Source organism: Lineus longissimus, chromosome 15 (genome assembly GCF_910592395.1).
Source record: "Lineus longissimus chromosome 15, tnLinLong1.2, whole genome shotgun sequence".
In the NCBI taxonomy this organism is placed as follows: Eukaryota; Metazoa; Nemertea; class Pilidiophora; order Heteronemertea; family Lineidae; genus Lineus; species Lineus longissimus.
Window position 1 is genome coordinate 5,976,746 of NC_088322.1, and position 18,277 is coordinate 5,995,022.

General features: G+C 42.2%; 4 protein-coding genes across 4 annotated transcripts; all 4 read left to right on the forward strand.

Moving 5' to 3' along the window:
* The first annotated feature begins 5,461 nt into the window (after nucleotides 1-5,461).
* Nucleotides 5,462-7,744, forward strand: LOC135499377 (uncharacterized). Its single transcript, XM_064790122.1, has one exon. The coding sequence runs from the start codon at nucleotides 5,462-5,464 to the stop codon at nucleotides 7,742-7,744; it is 2,283 nt and encodes a 760-aa protein (XP_064646192.1).
* A 2,209-nt stretch (nucleotides 7,745-9,953) lies between these two features.
* LOC135499378 (uncharacterized protein K02A2.6-like) lies at nucleotides 9,954-10,883 on the forward strand. The gene has a single exon (XM_064790123.1). It carries the CDS (start codon nucleotides 9,954-9,956, stop codon nucleotides 10,881-10,883), a length of 930 nt encoding a protein of 309 aa, XP_064646193.1.
* A 1,807-nt stretch (nucleotides 10,884-12,690) lies between these two features.
* On the forward strand, nucleotides 12,691-13,537 carry LOC135499380 (arginine and glutamate-rich protein 1-like). The gene is made up of 3 exons (XM_064790124.1): nucleotides 12,691-12,770; nucleotides 12,957-13,132; nucleotides 13,359-13,537. The coding sequence occupies exons 1-3, from the start codon at nucleotides 12,691-12,693 to the stop codon at nucleotides 13,535-13,537; spliced, it is 435 nt and encodes a 144-aa protein (XP_064646194.1).
* A 2,267-nt stretch (nucleotides 13,538-15,804) lies between these two features.
* LOC135499381 (uncharacterized) lies at nucleotides 15,805-17,548 on the forward strand. The gene has a single exon (XM_064790125.1). It carries the CDS (start codon nucleotides 16,067-16,069, stop codon nucleotides 17,438-17,440), a length of 1,374 nt encoding a protein of 457 aa, XP_064646195.1. The 5' UTR covers nucleotides 15,805-16,066; the 3' UTR covers nucleotides 17,441-17,548.
* The last annotated feature ends 729 nt before the right edge of the window (nucleotides 17,549-18,277 follow it).

An 18,277-nucleotide genomic window follows, 5' to 3' on the forward strand; every position in this document is an offset into this window, starting at 1 on the left:
GTGTATGTAGTACATGTATCATACTTTTGACTCAGCCTGAGTATTTACTCTGAACACAGTGTACATATGTAACCATGCCTTTTGATGTGAAAGAGTTTGTAGCGGATCCACCGTGGGATCTTTTAGAAACCTATAAGAAAGCTGATTTGGTGGCTTTGGCTACTCATTATAAGGTGGTCATTGATCCAAAGTTGAAGAGGACTCAATTTTTGAGTCGGTTGGTGGACGAGCTTGTGAAAGCAGGTGTTGTGAATGAGATTGAGTTTGAGGTGGTGGATGAGAATGAGGAGGATGAAAGTGAGGCTGTCACTCTCTCACGCCTCAAATTGGCCGAAATGAAACAAAACTTCCTAATGCGTGAGAAGGAGTTAGACTTTCAAATCAAAATGAAATGTGTAGAGGCTAAGCAGATGCTTGCTCTGAAAGGGAAGGAAGTAGAACAAGCGGTTAGATTACGTGAGGCAGAGTTAGCTGAGGAGGAAAGGCACCGAGCTACTGCTCGTGTTGTTGGTTATGGGCCGCACTTTTGATGCTAGTAGAAATGTACGGTTGGTCCCGCCATTTGATGACAAAAATGTTGACAAATTTTTGGCACATTTTGAGAAGGTAGCCGCAAATTTGGCATGGCCGAGGGATCATTGGGCAATGTTGGTCCAGAGTGTTTTGAAAGGGAAGGCTATAGAGGCCTATTCTAGTCTGTCGTTAGACCATTCATCTGACTATCCAGCGGTAAAAGCGGCTATTTTGAAAGCGTACGAGGTGGTGCCTGAAGCATACAGGCAAAAGTTTAGGTCACAAAAGAAGGGCGACAGTCAGACCTACGTTGAGTTTGCCAGGGAAAAGAAGTGTCTTTTGAGAAGTGGTGTTCTTCTGTTGAGGTTGAGGAAAGTTTTCAAGACCTAAAGCAACTGGTCCTCATTGAGGAATTCAAAATACAGCTGCCTTCTGAGGTTCGGACGTACTTAGATGAACGAAGCGTTACCAAACTACACGAAGCGGCCGTGTTGACTGATGATTATGTGCTCGCTCACAAAAAGAGTTTTTTTGGTAAACAAGCATCTCAGGGGCAAAATCACCATCAAAATAAATGGAAAAGTGAGTCTAAATCTCTGGCAACTAGTGCTGGTGGGGTTTCTGCCAGTGGAGCACAGGGGAGCCACAGTTACTCAAATAGTTCTGGTAATTCTGATTCGAGTGTGTCCAAACCAAAGGTCAAAATGTCGTGTTTCTATTGTAAAAAGGAAGGGCACAGAATGGCAGACTGCACAATCCTTGCAAGGAAAAATTCAGGGAACAATAAGAAGTCGCCAAACGCTTTGGTTAGTACTAATTGGCAAAGAGTGTCTGATGAGATCAATGAGCAGTACAGACCATTTGTGTCTGAGGGTTATGTGTCTGTGGGAGACAAAAAGCTACCACTGAAAGTTTTACGAGACACTGGGGCTTCTCAGAGCCTCATTTTAGAGAATGTTGTTGGGTTAGGCCCATGGTCCGACACTGACCAAACTATGTTGATTGAAGGGGTTGGGCTCAACCCTATTGCTGTACCGTTACATAAGATTGTTCTCAATTGTAATGTTTTTAACGGTGATGCTGTAGTAGTTGTTCGACAGTCGTTGCCTGTTCCAGGTGTTGATTTTATACTTGGTAACGATTTGGCTGGTGGTTTGGTTAAGGTTCAACCAATTTTGACTGTAAAGCCTGTATCTGAGAACAACACTAGTCAGTTGGAGGAAGAATTTCCTGGTATTTTCCCCTCATGTGTTATGACTAGAGCAAAGTCGTTGGCTGCTCAAAATACACCAAGTGATCCAGAAAATTATCTTGGCATGCTTGAGGATTGTAACAGTTTTGATCAGAATGTTGATCATGATTATGTAGATGTGAAACTCAAAGCGAGTTGGGTAAGGCGAAAGAGCCTATTGTGATAGATGATAGTGATGATGACTGTGTAATCATAGAAGATGCTGGTACTGTCGGAAAAGATTGTTCCGGTAACCAGTCAACTGACGTTGAGGGCGATTGTAACAACGTCAGTGTTTTGCCTACTAGTATAGATCTCCTGATCTAAGAGCAGGACAGTGATCCAGAGATCAGGGAGTTGTGTAAGACTGCTGTGAAGGATGGTGAAGCGGGGAAGGAACCAGTGTTTTTCTATAAAAAATCTGGCGTCCTTATGAGGAGTTGGCGACCTCCTGATGCAGCTTGTGATGAAAGCTGGCGCTATAGACACCAGATTGTGATTCCAAAATCACGCAGATCAGAAGTCCTGAAAATGGCCCACGGTTTGTATTGCCAATGGGTGCACACTTAGGCATCACAAAAACTTACCATCGCATATTAATGCATTTTTTGGCCAGGTCTTCAATCTGACGTTGTACGGTATTGTAGACAATGCCACACCTGCCAAATGGTTGGCAAACCTAACCAGGTAATCCCTCCCGCTCCACTCCATCCTATATCTTCTGTAGGGGAAGCTTTTGCAAAGATTTTGATAGACTGTGTAGGTCCGCTTCCTAGGACTTCTAGTGGAAACCAGTACCTGTTGACAATCATGTGTACCTCAACCAGGTTCCCAGAGGCATTCCCTCTGAGGAATTTAACAGCCAAGTCTGTTATAAAAAGTTTGATAAAATTTTTCAGCTGGGTAGGGTTACCCAAGCACGCGTTACAGTCGGACCAAGGGTCCAATTTCATGTCCAAGGTTTTTGCCCAAATCATGGATCAGTTGGGGATTAACCACCTTACTTCCAGTGCTTACCACCCAGAATCCCAAGGTGCATTGGAACGGTTCCATGTCACATTAAAAAACAGGTTAACAGCATACTGTTTTGACCATAAGAAGTCGTGGGATGAAGGTGTACCTTTAGTAGACAGATTCTGCTAATCCGTTTCCGAGATCAGCTCCGGGATAGCGCAGCGCCGCGTCATCATAAAATGTCGTGACGTCATCGATCCGCGCGCACTTTGTATCTATCGCGTTGCCGTGACCCGAGAAAAATCAGCTGTATCCCGTAAAGCCTGCACCACACGGTGAAAATTTGCGTGATGCAAGTGACACGCGTGCATGTTGCGACAGGCAAATTCTCACTGTGTGGGGTCGTTTTTTGCTGCGTATCTTCCCTCGCGAGTCGAGACGCAGCCGATCTAGCATGTTTGATATTTTCTCGACACGCGAGGAAGTTAATCACCGTGTGGGGGCTACCTGCAGCAATGTTGCGCGAGTTCGACGAATCACAACAAGCAGATCGGTCACATGATTTATAGGTCAGTCACATGATACCAAAATGGCAGCTCCCATTGAGTCGACAGCAATTCAGCAATTAGATTTGCATAGGCCCCCTTATCCTCTCTTCTCTGAATCCATGGCCTTGTCCAAAGACTACGGTCCACGCGGCGCCGCCTCCGCCGCCGCCTCCGACGGAGTAACAGCAGGAGAATAAGGGCAATTTGGTCTTCTTGGTCCATAATACTTCTCATAGGATTTGACAGTTCCCGGGCGCTGCCATTTTGGTATCATGTGACTGACCTATAAATCATGTGACCGATCTGCTTGTTGTGATTCGTCGAACTCGCGCAACATTGCTGCAGGTAGCATATATATATGAATATTTGCATACTACCAAGTATCCACCTTTTTCTCAGCAATATTAGTTGCTAGCTGTGCTAAATTGGTGCCAATCATTATTTGGGTATGACTTCTCAATGATACAGTTGCAAAAAATCCAAAAATATCAAATTATCAAAATATCAAAATTTTAATATTTCGATATATCTCAAAACCGAAATGAGATTTATCCAAATTTTTTTCACAGAAAGTCTTAGCAATGTGCAAGATATAAGGTAGGGTAAATTTGGTTTTGAAAAATTGATCTACAAAAAAGTAAAAAAAATATGCCTCTCAAAATTATGTAATAACTTTGTTATGCAATTGGTCCTGATATCAACTATCACGTCATTCGATAGCCAAGAAGATTCTTCACCATTGGTGAAAATTTGGGTTCAATAGGATTGGCCGTTTTTGAGAAAATGTGCAAAAACTGGTGTCCATAAACTTTTGACCATGATTGTACGTACATGTACATGTTTTATTGTATCCACATCACGTGATTACCACATCTTTCAGGCTACGAATAATATTTTTTATTTGTTGTCTTAATAACGTCACGGACTGTGAGAGTTGAATATGGTACATGTACTTGCACTTGCACGGGATACAAAGTGTCAACTGTGAATAGGAAATGGTGAAAAGAATTTTGAAAATTAAAAAAAAATGATTTCCCCAAGATGATCGTCCATCAGTTGAACTTGATGATGGCACCTATAATACTAGAAATAAAATATTATGTTTGTTGAATAATTTATTGACTTTTCATGTTTATCGGCTTATGTTTTGACGACATGTACAGACAAATAACCAAAGGCTGTCGTTCTAGGATAAAACATGCATTTCTGGGACAATCTCATTCATGAGAGTTGAATATGGTACATGTACTTGCACATGCAGTTCACCCTGCCCCCACTATTTTGGAAAAAGACTACTTTCATTTTGGATATTACAACATTTGGAAGGGGTACGTCGTTCACTGGTGGTGTTGGAAAATAGAAATGCCGTGGGGGATACACAATACCGTAGTGCAGTTCTCATCACGAATTTGCTGAAACTAGTGTCTCCCACTCCCAGGACCACTACAACAAAACCAATGACAAATATACTTCACTTCATTCCCCAACTCCTACCATCTTCCAAGTTACAATTTCACAGAACCCTAACAATTAAATGTAACTCCGTACAATTCCCGAACTCCCATCTTCCCCATCCATAATTCCACAGAAAAACAAACCCTACCTCCACACCTCCCCATCTTCCCTCTTCCCAGTGACACAACCCAAGGACACAGACACAGCCAACAAGTCGCTCCACAATTCCCCAACTCCCATCTTCCCCGGTCCATAGTTCCACAGAAGGACAAACCCTACCTCCACACCTCCCCATCTTCCCTCTTCCCAGTGACACAACCCAAGGACACAGACACAGCCAACAAGTCGCTCCACAATTCCCCAACTCCCAACTTCCCGGTCCAAAGTTCCACAGGAGGACCAACCTTACTTCCACACTTCCCCATCTTCCCTCTTCCCATCAACAAAACCCAAGGACACTGACACAGACAAATTCCAACAAGTCGCTCCACAATTCCCCAACTCCCACCTCCCCGGTTGTTATGATATTACCTATTACTCGTTATACTAACCATACTAACCATATACCTTATATAGCTTACTAATCATCACGTGACCTGAATCTTTATATATCTTAGTTACTTTAATAAACTGGCTTATACCTGTCAACCGTTGTGCGTGTTGCATCTGTGCCTGAGCAAGAAACAGAACATGGTGACAGAAGTGGTCACTCTTCGACGATCATAACGTTCTTAGGGTGGACTATCAGTATTAATGGACTATGTCATCCGATGACGAGACAGAGGAGGAAAACACGGGCCCACAAATAGTCATGGCAGAACGTCCGAATCTCAAGCCGCCAGCACCTCTTGCTCTAACGGGGAATATTTCGGCGAATTGGAGGCGATGGAAGCAGAAATTTACGATATTTCTAACGGCATCACGGATAACGGAGGAACCTATCAAGGTCGCTCTTCTTCTCCACTCAATCGGAGATGAAGGACTGGAAGTTTTCAATTCATTTGGATTACCTGATGATGTCGAATACGCCCCGCTTATTCAAAAATTCGAGGAATATTGCACGCCTCAGAAGAATGTAACATTTGAACGCCATAGATTCAATTCAAGGATACAGCAGGAAGGCGAGTCCTTTGACTGTTTCCTCACGGATATAAAAATAAAAGCCAAGGACTGTGAATTTGACACTCTAAGAGACTCCTTAATAAAGGATCGCATTGTATTTGGCATACGAATGGATCGCACGAGGGAACGTCTGCTTAGGGAGAAGGAACTCACCCTCACCAAGGCGATAGATATATGCCGAGCAGCTGAGTTAACCAAGGAACAGATGAGTTCGCTGTCTAACGGACAGCGGCGTGATGAACAGACTGACAAAACAGTAAATGCAGTAGGCCGACAAGGATACAACAAAGCCGCCTCGGGTTATCATAACCAATCAACGTATAAAGGCAGCGGAGCCAAGTGCGGGAATTGCGGGACTTTTCATCAACCACGGCAATGTCCTGCCTATGGCAAACAATGCAAGGGTTGCAAAAGGCTAAATCACTTCATCCGCTGCTGCAGGTCAACCAATAAACAAGTCCACAGCGTAGAGGAGGAGGACGATGACGGTACGTACGAGTCTTTGTTCATTGGCAGCATCAATCAGTTAAAGGGAACAGACGAGTCTGATCAACAATGGCTAACGAAACTGAAGATGGGTCAGCGGCAGGTTTTCGTGAATTTGAAGATAGATACGGGAGCACAGGCCAACGTGCTGCCGTATGACCTATTCAAGCGGATCTGTAACAAACGAGATCTCATAAAAACGAAAATACGGTTAACCACTTACGACGGAACACCGCTACCGGTGGCAGGGAGTTGCAGGATTCGATGCATATACAAGGATAACACATTTTACGAGGATTTCGTAGTAGTGGACAAACGCAGTGATCCGGTCCTAGGGCTTCGCACGTCTGTCAAGATGAATTTGCTTCAACGTATCGATGCGCTTAATAGGCCTACGTCAGATAGTGAATGCATACTCGACGAATATAAGGATATATTCGAAGGTCTTGGTTGTCTAGATGTGCCAGAGCATCATATTGAAATTGATCCATCAGTGAAACCAGTGATTCATGCGCCGAGGAAATTTCCCATTGCAATGCAGGATAGATTCAAAACTCAACTTGATCGATTGGTTGGTATGAATGTGCTCAAAAAAGTGGATGAGCCCACTGATTGGGTAAATTCAATTGTGTTAGTTGAAAAATCAGATAAATCGCTACGTATTTGTTTAGATCCGAAAGATTTAAACACTGCTGTGAAACGGGAGCATTTTCCATTGATCACATTGGATGAAATTAGCACTAAACTCGCTGGGGCGAAGTACTTTACTGTTCTTGACGCGTCCAATGGATTCTGGCAACAAAAGTTGGATACGGAAAGTTCTATGCTCACAACATTCAACACATGTTTTGGGAGGTATCGCTTTCTCCGTCTTCCGTTCGGAATCTCCTCGAGTGCTGAAGTGTTCAATAAAGCAGTGACGCAAATTCTGGAAAATTTGGAGGGAGTCATCAGCTACATCGACGATTTGTTAGTCTGGGGACGCACGAAAGAGGAACACGACGAGCGACTTAGGAAAGTATTGGATCGCCTACGGGAGAAGGGGTTAAAGCTCAATAGACGCAAATGCAGAGTTGGACTCTCAGAGGTTGTTTACATAGGAGGATTACTAAGCGCAGATGGGGTCAAACCGGACCCGCAGAAAGTGCAAGCAATCGTGGATATGCCTCAACCAGATTGCAAGGCCGCATTACGCAGATTTCTAGGATTAGTAACATACTTTGGAAAGTATTTGCCGAACTTGTCAGACATTACGTCACCGCTCAGGCAGCTTCTTCCAGAAGATGCTGAGTGGGCTTGGCTGAAACAGCAGTCCGATGCTGTAGCGCAATTAAAAACAATGTTGACAACAGCACCAACGCTGAAATTCTATGATGTAACAAAACCAGTGACATTGACAGTTGATGCAGAGACAAGACCACAATTGATTTTTTAAGCCTTTTAGCAGTTAAATTGTCAATGTTTGACCGCGACGCATCAAAGAACGCGTGGTGTTGTGAATCTGAAATTTAGATTATGTTATTCCGGACAGTCGGGCAAGTAAATGGTGAAAAATAAAATGGTGATTGACCACGGAAATTTTTTTTTAATCGACAAATTAGACAGACTTTGATATTTCCACTCTTTTCAGCCAACTGGCAGAAAAAACTCAAAACACGCCCCCTATTACCCAATTAGCAAAATTCGAAATTAATTTTTTCATCAAATAATTTCTTTATATCTGTAGACTTGCCACAACAAATATTTTTTCAATACCTCTCCAAATATGTACTTGAGAGTAAAAAACATGCACTCGTCTAATAGATAGGCCTGGACCCTCCAACCTATGAATATTCATTAGTGGTCTTGTCTCAATGAAGGTACATTTCAGGGGTTAACATTTTGAGATTTTTTTCAAACTAATGTACATGACATCCCACAACTCTCCAACAAAGGAAAGTCATATCTGGACATTTTTGGAGAAATGAGAGACATTTCAAAGAGTGGTACAACTGTGCCAAAGCGACGAAAGAGGACAAAATCGACAAAAAGTCATGATTTTGCACCCAACAGCACCAAATTCAAAGACCTGCCCTGGCCAGAATAAGCAAGCTATGGAGCTGAAACTTTAGGATGTGATTTAGGAATATATTTGCTGCTTAGGGCACAACTTTCAGAATCAAGGCCTAAGTAGTTTCAAAGAAATTACAAAATGAATGGCAACACAACAAGACTTGTAAAAATGAAACCGAACTTAGACCGGGGTTAGGTTGACTCTTATTTGGGTCAAATTAAGTTTTTTTCTCATTATTTAGGCTTGTTTTGACCTTAAATCATCAGCAATACAATATTCTAAATGAATTAGAGTGATTTGAGCACATTCAAATTTTTCACTATATTGACCCAAAATGTAGTGTAAATAGAGACAAGACCACAATTGATTTTTTAAGCCTTTTAGCAGTTAAATTGTCAATGTTTGACCGCGACGCATCAAAGAACGCGTGGTGTTGTGAATCTGAAATTTAGATTATGTTATTCCGGACAGTCGGGCAAGTAAATGGTGAAAAATAAAATGGTGATTGACCACGGAAATTTTTTTTTAATCGACAAATTAGACAGACTTTGATATTTCCACTCTTTTCAGCCAACTGGCAGAAAAAACTCAAAACACGCCCCCTATTACCCAATTAGCAAAATTCGAAATTAATTTTTTCATCAAATAATTTCTTTATATCTGTAGACTTGCCACAACAAATATTTTTTCAATACCTCTCCAAATATGTACTTGAGAGTAAAAAACATGCACTCGTCTAATAGATAGGCCTGGACCCTCCAACCTATGAATATTCATTAGTGGTCTTGTCTCTGCATCTCAGAAAGGACTGGGTGGCGCCATTTTGCAAGATGGGGCACCGATAGCTTATGCGTCAAGGGCATTAACCCCAACCGAACAGCGTTATGCCCAGATTGAAAAAGAAACATTAGCAGTTGTGTTTGGGTGCGAGCGTTTCCACCAATTCTTATATGCGCGGAATTTTGACGTCGAATCAGATCACAAACCACTTGAGTCAATTCTTAAGAAACAACTTGGGCAGGCACCGCCCAGAATTCAGAGATTTCTACTGAGGTTGCAAAAGTACACTTTCAACTTGCGTTTTGTGCCTGGTAAGGAAATGTATGTAGCTGACGCGTTAAGTCGAGCATACTTGGAGGACTCAGATCGTGATAATGAACTCTCACAGGAAGCCCAATTACAAGTTCATGCGCTAGTGTCTAGCTTACCAATAACCGCAGGAAAAGCTGATGAGCTAAAACGTGAAATACAAACTGACTCTGAATTGCAGACATTGTATAAAACTATAGAATCAGGTTGGCCGGAAAATTGTTCTGAAGTTCAAGATGTCGTGAAACCATACTGGAACTGTCGCGATGAACTATACATTACTGAAGGATACATATTCAAAGGACACAAAATTGTGATTCCGCCATCAATGCGCAAAGACATGCTGCAAAAAGTGCATGAGGGACATCTAGGAATAGAAATGTGTCGAAGACGTGCGCGGGAGGTCATATATTGGCCAGGACTAAATAGTCAAATCGCTGAAATGGTCTCAAAATGCACAACATGTCAGAAACATTGCAATAAACAGCAAAAGGAACCGCTCATGTCGCATCCCATACCGCAAAGGCCGTCGCAAAACATATCTAGTGATCTATGTGTGGTCTATGGGAAAGACTACTTAGTGATAGTTGATGCGTACTCAGGCTATTTCGAGATAGCTCTGCTTGATGACACTACAAGTGAAACCATAATCAAACATTGTAAATCTATATTTGCGCGCCATGGAATACCTGACGAATTCTTCACAGACAATGGTTCTAATCTAGTTAGCCGGAACTTTCAAGCTTTCGCAAAAGCATGGGAATTTAAGCTGGTGACATCATCACCAAGATTCCCACAATCAAATGGACTAGTTGAAAAAGCTGTGCAGACCGTCAAGAAAATTCTCAAGAGAAGCTTCTCCACAGGAGAAGACCCGTATCTAGGACTTTTAGCATACAGGAGTACACCACGTGAAGCAGACATTGCATCGCCTGCCAAGTTGCTTATGGGTAGAAACCTGCGCACGAGGTTGCCAACGGCAACTTCACAACTCCTACCAGTGGATGCAGTCAAAGTTCAGCAGCAGATACAAACGCGACGGGATACGGCAAAGGCATTCTTTGATGGGAAGTCTAGAGCACTCAAACCCCTAAACCCCGGCGATAATGTTATGATAACCTCTCCGGATAAACAGGGATCCCCAGGAATTGTGGAACAGCAGACATCTGATCCGATATCATATCTGGTCAGAACAAGGAATAACACTTTGCGACGTAACCGTAGACACCTCCGCCAGGTGCCCAGGGGCAGTATCCAGGAAAATGACCTGGAACAGGAAATTGAAGATGTAGACTCTGACGCAACAATCTCTAATGAAAGACTAGAATCTCGTGAGAATGAACTCCTCATAAACACTACGCCTGACACCCCGCAATTAGTTACAACAAGGTCAGGTCGTCTTGTCAGACCACCGGATAGATATGGTCATTAGTTCAACTTATGCTAAAGTTACTCAACTCAACAGATGTGAATAGACTGATTAATTAGAGCAGACCAGCCTCTAATCTCTTGTGTTTAGGTTTCGGAAAATGCGTGTGGTTCTTATATAACTTTTAAATGTTTATGTTTTAGTATTAGCGTGACCTTAGTTCAGTTCATAGTTATTTTCATTCAGACATAACAAGGTGATTTACTTGCAGACTATTTGGATTAATCTTTATTCAGCGTCTCGTGCGATATGAGTTTTTGATGTTTGTAATTGACTCTTGGATTTGCAGTTAACTATTTTGTGTTGCTTTGCTTCCTCTCCGTAAGGGGAATGTTATGATATTACCTATTATTCGTTATACTAACCATACTAACCATATACCTTATATAGCTTACTAATCATCACGTGACCTGTATCTTTATATATCTTAGTTACTTTAATAAACTGGCTTATACCTGTCGACCGTTGTGCGTGTTGCATCTATGCCTGAGCAAGAAACAGGTCCATATTTCCACAGGAGGACAAACCTTACTTCCACAGTTCCCCATCTTCCCTCTTCCCAGCAACAAAACCCAAGGACACAGACATAGACCAATTCCAAACCATTACACATGCAAAGCATGCAAAAATGCTAGATGCATAACATAACAATAGAAAATACTTCAAATGCACAGACTATACTTACATACACTGATATACAGGACACCCATGTGTACATTGTGTAAAATAGGCCTACAATTTGTGAATTTTGATTTGCCAACGATAGTTCTGAAGTGTGACTTATCAAAAGACTCCCGTACCAATTGTGTATCCTAGAGTTATCTATTCCAATCTCATTTTGAAAACACATCTTGAAGAAGGATTATTTAGCCTCCCAAGCACACTCTTAATGCGCTCAAATGACTTACAGGAAACACGAAATCAAAATGTAGAAAGTCGCGTCAGCTATACCAAGGAAGTACCAATATCAATTCCCACGTATTGCATATTATACAGTACTTGAGCCATGAAGACCATAGTGAATGGGCAGTTTGCGCAATTATTTCATGGTATTTATGATCATTTTATCCGTAAAGTGAAGTGCCGTTCACAGACCATGACAAGATCTGTGAATCGTGTACTATATTGTGCCTACATGCATGCATTACATACTAGGTACACACGGACACACAGTCCAAGAGCAAACTGTATGTTACTGGTACTCCCCCCCCCGCCCTCCATATGCGGGTCAACCATACGTGTATCTGTGTTCCAGTCGTATCAAGACCCCCCTCCCGGCCCTAGTCATAGAATTTCCCCTGAGTGAGGTCCCAAAATATGATACATTTAAAATTTGGAACTCGGATGCGGTGCAATTGATAAAACGATCTCTAATTCATTCACTCACTGATCATGGCGACGGATGAGACGCCTGCCATCCATGACCATGATGATCTGACAGGTCATAATCTACTCTGACAGCGTTGAAACTTGACTGCATGTTGAGCATGGGGCCTAGGCCTTTATTAAGCTTCTTAAACTGGGACTAGGCCTACTACCCTTTCTCCCTCCGTCTGACTCTGGTCATCATCAGCGCTTCTTATAAATAGTTACTAGTACAAAACATGCTTTTAACCCCCATGCTGTGGATACTGGATGAGAATGAAATTTTCTCACTTGTTCTTGTATATTTTCAGAATCATGGCAACACCCAGCCCAAAACGTTTTATTCGCTTCACACCAGCAATAGACATCTTAGTTTTAAGAGAAATAGCTGCGGTAAACCCACACGACAATCCTACCAAATGGACTAAAGTTGTGGACAACAGCAATGCGGCTGAAAGAAAAGACTGAAAGACTAGCAACGCTTCTAGCTGCCTATATAAAAGAAGACATGGATTCCCTTAAGAGGTAAGAAATTGATTGAAATCATGCATGTCCAGTGAAAACGCCTCCAGTAGCTTTTTCTTTTAAATTCAGGATTAAAGACTGAAGCCCTGAATTTAAAACAGAATCTCCAAAATACGCATTTTTAAACGTTTCATTCATTGGTGAATTGTGCTGTAAAAATTGATAGCTTTCTCATTGTCCTTGTAGATCAGGTATAGAGGAGGAGTATGATGAAAGGGAGCAGCTACTGCAGGAAATAAGGGAGTTGAAGAATGAGGCTGAGAATGTGAAAAAGGAGAAGAAGGCAGACAAGGCCGCAAAAAAGGAAAAGGAAGAGTGTCAAGGTGAAGAAATTCGTCGGAAGGCAATGGAGGGCATGACAAGTAAGTCAAATACGGCCAGTTGTTGCTGAGCAATGGCGTACATGAATAAATGTGAATTATGAGCTCGGTCAAATTTGAATCCAAGTGCAATACAAAATATATTTTACAAATACCTATATTTGTTGGCTTAGTCATTTCAGAAGAACTGACTCCCAAAAATAGCCTTTGAAATCCACGTTTTCCTGAATAAAAAGAAACATTGGTGTCACATTTTGTTTCATTTCAGAAAATCCAACACCAACGAAGAAAGCCAAGTTTGATGTGGGTGATTATTTGGAGAGGAAGGCGGACATTGAGGAAAGGAGGCTTTCCCTTGAGGAGAAGAAGCAAGAGGCTGAGAGGGAGGAGAGGAGGGTTTCATGGAGGCCCTTCTCAAATTCTGTAACAAATAGTCAGATGAAATAATAAAAGTTGATGCTATACATGACTCTCATAAAACAGCGCCGCCTATTGTTCAACTGACAGGAAATGACGTCATACGAGGAAATCCATCAGATTGGGCCACAATATTTTCAAGTAAAGTACATGAGTAGGATTTGAACATGGAACGTTGAATTTCTTACTTATAATACGATCCATGAAAGAGATAAGGACCTAATGTAAGTTGGCAGTGACTTTGCTGGCCATTTTGTGTGCCACATTGCATTGAAAACTGCAGTTATTAAGATACTTTCACTCGTTCTTGTTCACTGGCACTGCTGCTGCATCTGCATGCATCATCATACATACATGATATACATACATCTCTACTCTACAGCATTGCACACATTCACAGTGCAAAGTACAATAATTTTGTAGTGGGCCTACATGCATCGTTTCTAAAGCAGTTTAGAGTATCTTCGCATGCTGTAGCTGTAGTAGACTAGAGTCTTAGAGAGCTATGACAGGCCTGTTAGTGGTGCTAACACTGCTAGTGTAGTGGTGTACTGTAGTAGGCTGGAGCTGCGCTCTTAGCAGCTTGCGCTCATGAGTGACATGACATTGAGCTAGTCGTATAGCCATACGCCCATAGCTCCATGACATCACATAGGCCTACATGTACCATTGTGTACAGTCAGCCCCACACTGCCTGTCGGACTGTGTCAATCGTCATGCCATGCTCACTGGCTAGCTACAGTACATGAGTATAGACACAAAGCCACATGCCCCTGGCCCTGAAGAAACAAGGCAGGTCGGCTGCTACACTTGATTTACACAGGGGTTTAGAGTTGGCCTACTAATATAGAGACCGGGTAGAGAGGGCTTAATAGAAGAAGAAGCAGATAAGCCTAGCCTCCTGCTTGACCCTACTTTCCTAGGCTTATCCCTTCTGTTAAGCCCTCTAAACCCCTGTAACTTACTAGCCTTCAGGGGCCTGTGCTACAGATCAGTGTCATAGGCGAAGGGTAGCCTGTAATACATTTCCTTAAAATGGTTTTACTTTTTAGCATGTTCTTAATTTTATTTTTTTAGGTTGAAAGATGACAACCCTTTAAAATGGTTCCAGTAATACTAATAGTAGTGATACCAGTCGTACCACTACTGGCACTAGCTTGTTGGACATCACCAATGTGAGTAAAACAACAGTCAAACTTCTTGTCAAACTTGTGTTTTTGTAGCCGATGCCAACTTAAGATTTGTCATTTTAAGCTCGACAAGTTTTCAATCCTCCAATGCCAGCTAGTTCAGCAGCAGCTATGTCCAGTGTACCGTATTACCTTAGAGATATGGATCTTCCTGACAGAAAAGGTTTTATGGGACTAGTGTAGTTTAACCAGAATGTGATGAAAATGAAACACAAAACGTATATTTCACTCGTATTCCAGGTATTGCCAACCACAGCTGGATCCGCGACAACCCACACGTCAAACAGCGACAACCCACAGTGCACATGTGGAGGCGAGGTATGTGAACTGATATGATCTATCTGGTCATAATTATATTGCCATGCAATTACTAAAAGTTCCAAAATGCATTCTGTTCTGGCTTTAATTTTGATGTGCAAACATGGGTTGTGGAGCAAAAACAACTTCACATAACTCTGCATTAGATCCAGATAGACGGGTATCTGGAGACATATATAAACAGAGCCAGAAAGAAGTTCAGTTTCAACTATTTCATCATTACATTATACTGCTCCAGTCATGAATGACACAGCTCCAGAGCATCTGATGATAGAAGTTGCCTTGATCCACAGAGGGCATCTTTATTGTCAACCCCTGCACACACTTCATGGTCAGTTGGATAAAGGTTTATCTTTTTCCCTTTCATTTCCAGCTCACTGAAGAGGATGTATTGGGGGCCAAACTCCCAAAAACCCCAGCCAAATGTAAAAAGACGCAACTGCAACTTTGGCTCAATTGCCGAAATTTAAAGTACCGAGGCAGAGATACGAGGGCAGTTCTGGTAAACAGGTGAGCATGTACCGGCAGCTGTCTCCATGATTCGTTTTTGAAGGGTAATGCTACACCTGACTATCCCATTGATAAATTATACTACACTGTGGTATTGGTAATATGATCATTATGAATGCCAAATACATGTACAGTGCATGTCTCTTCATCCTCTTGTCCATTTGCAGTAGCGGTATCAGTACATTCCTATAATCTCCTTTCAGAGTTCGCCATGAGCAAAATATACCCCATAGGATCGTTGATCCAGACCCCGGAGAGTGCAACATACGCAGGAAACAAGCCTCATGCCCTAAATGCAGCACCATCAATCGGCCAGTATCACCGACCACTGACAATTCTGCTGGTAATGTGCCAAATGACGGCTGGTCGAAGGATACGAGTTGTTTGCCCCGGACATTTGGCCATCATTCCATTATGGATCATATTCAGAAGTCGGGCAAACACACCATGTATGTTGAGAAGCCTCTTGAAAAGGGGTACAAATTCTTTTATGAAAATTACATGCACAACATTCAGGCGGTGAAGAGGCGGACATGTATTCATGTTAAGGCCAAGTGCTATCGCTCTCAAAAAAAAAACTGAACCGCCCCATTCCATTAATGTTGAGCTGTCTCAGGCTGCAAAAGTTGTGTCTGCAAAGTGTTCGTGTGCTGCAGGGGTTCAAGGTTTGTGTAACCATGTTGCTGGATTACTGTACAGCTTGAACCATGTCCTGATCATGGGTCTCAAAGAATTTCCTGAGGCTGGAACCTGTACAGATAATCCACAGCAATGGCACAAACCAAGAACCTCTGGAATGAAACCAGAGCCCATCATGGGATATCATGTTATACGCCCGTCCTACAACAGTAAGTCAAAAAACACCCGTGGTGTAGGCTGTACTCTGTACGAAGCACGTGGTCCCGAAACTGCTAGGCTGAATGAGGTCAGAAAACTTGTGGAGGCCATGGCGGAGATTAACCCACATTTGGGAATCTGTCAGAACCTTGATATTGAACAGGACTTGTATGTGTCCACAGCGATTGGCTGTGAAGCTTTGGTTGGCTCTACCATAGGTCATCAGTTAGCATTAACTGAAGGTGATTTTTATGTAACTTGTGACACAAGTGCTACAGATTCACTCAGTGAAGGTTTTGATTTGACATGCTGTCCAATTTTGCCGACTACATTGGGACCCTCTGTCAATCTTGATCGGTACAACATGTCAGAACAATGCAAGAAACTTGTTGGTAACTTGGATATTTCACTGGAAGGTGCCCATGAGCTTGAGTCAAAAACAGTTGGTCAGTCAACCAATGAGTTGTGGACAACCAGCAGATCGAATCGGTTGACTGCAAGTAATTTTGGGTTAATTTTCAAGAGAAAGGCTGCATTCACTGATAAATTTACTCGTTCGGTTTTGACGGATGTGAAAGACTTGTCCCATGTACCTGCCATTAGGTATGGGAGAGAGAACGAGTCAGTAGCCATTGACAGATACAAGAAGTACATGACTAATGCTGGGTTTAATATCAAAGTGTTAGAGAATGGACTAGCTGTCAATCCATCATCTCCATGGTTGGGGGCTTCACCAGATGGAAAAATCCTGGATGAAAAATCAGGCTTGGGGCTATTGGAGATAAAGTGTTCCATGTCATATAAAGATATAGACCCATTAGATGCATGTAAAGATGACGAGTTTTACTGTGAATTGGTAGATGGAAAGCCAACTTTGAAAAGGAGTCACAACTATTTTTATCAGGTCCAAGGTCAGATGGGCATTTGTTGTGTTGAGTGGTGCGATTTTGTTGTGTACACTAAAAAAGGCCTGCTCATTTCTCGAATAAAATTTGATGAGTCATTCTGGTTGGATGTCTTCAACAAACTGACAGACTTTTACATGACTACTTGTTTGAAATTACTTTGCCAGGCTTAGGGCATCATGCATTACTCATTACTGCTAATGGGTGTGGAAATCTGCTGAATGAAGAATCAAGTTTGTATTATATGTATTGTTGGTTTTATGAATGTAACTCAATGAGGTATCGCGCATTATTGCTAACTGGTGTGGAAATCTGCTGAATCAAGTTTGTATTATATGTATTGTTGGTTTTATGAATTGAACTCAGTGAGGTACCATGCATTGCTGCTAAAATTTATTGGTGTTGAAGTATTTTTTTACAATAAATGGAAAAATTATTTTACAGTACAGGCGACTCCTTTTTACTACTTGCAATCTTGACTAAAGTTTCAGCCACCTCTACCTCATAATCTTGCTCTTTGTAGGAGCCATAGGTTAGCAAGAGACCTTGGTTGCAGGAAGACCACCCTCAGATCCCCAACCCACAGCAGATAAATGCTAAGGTGGCAGTACAATCTGGGTGATCTAATATTTCTCATCAGCATACTGGGGCAGCTGTCCAGAAGGTGGTGATATCTCCTGATTAACTCTGCAGCAGTATAAGGAGGTGTTTCCACTAGCAACATAGCAGCTCAGCATGAATTTCTCATCAGACCTGGGCTGGCAGAGACAGATTGTACCACCGTGGAGGTTAATGGCCAAGAAACTTCAGTGGGACTGAATCTTGTGTTGGCCTCAGTACTAGTCTTCATTTGCTTCCTAACTCACGAAAATTTCCCGGTCTACAGTTCGTTTGAAGAAACTTGACACACTGATCTACCAGACCTCACTGATCGTAGTCACTACAACTTTTCACCTTGACACCGTTTAATTTTGGGGGACAGGACACCAAATCCAGGCAGAAAGTAAACA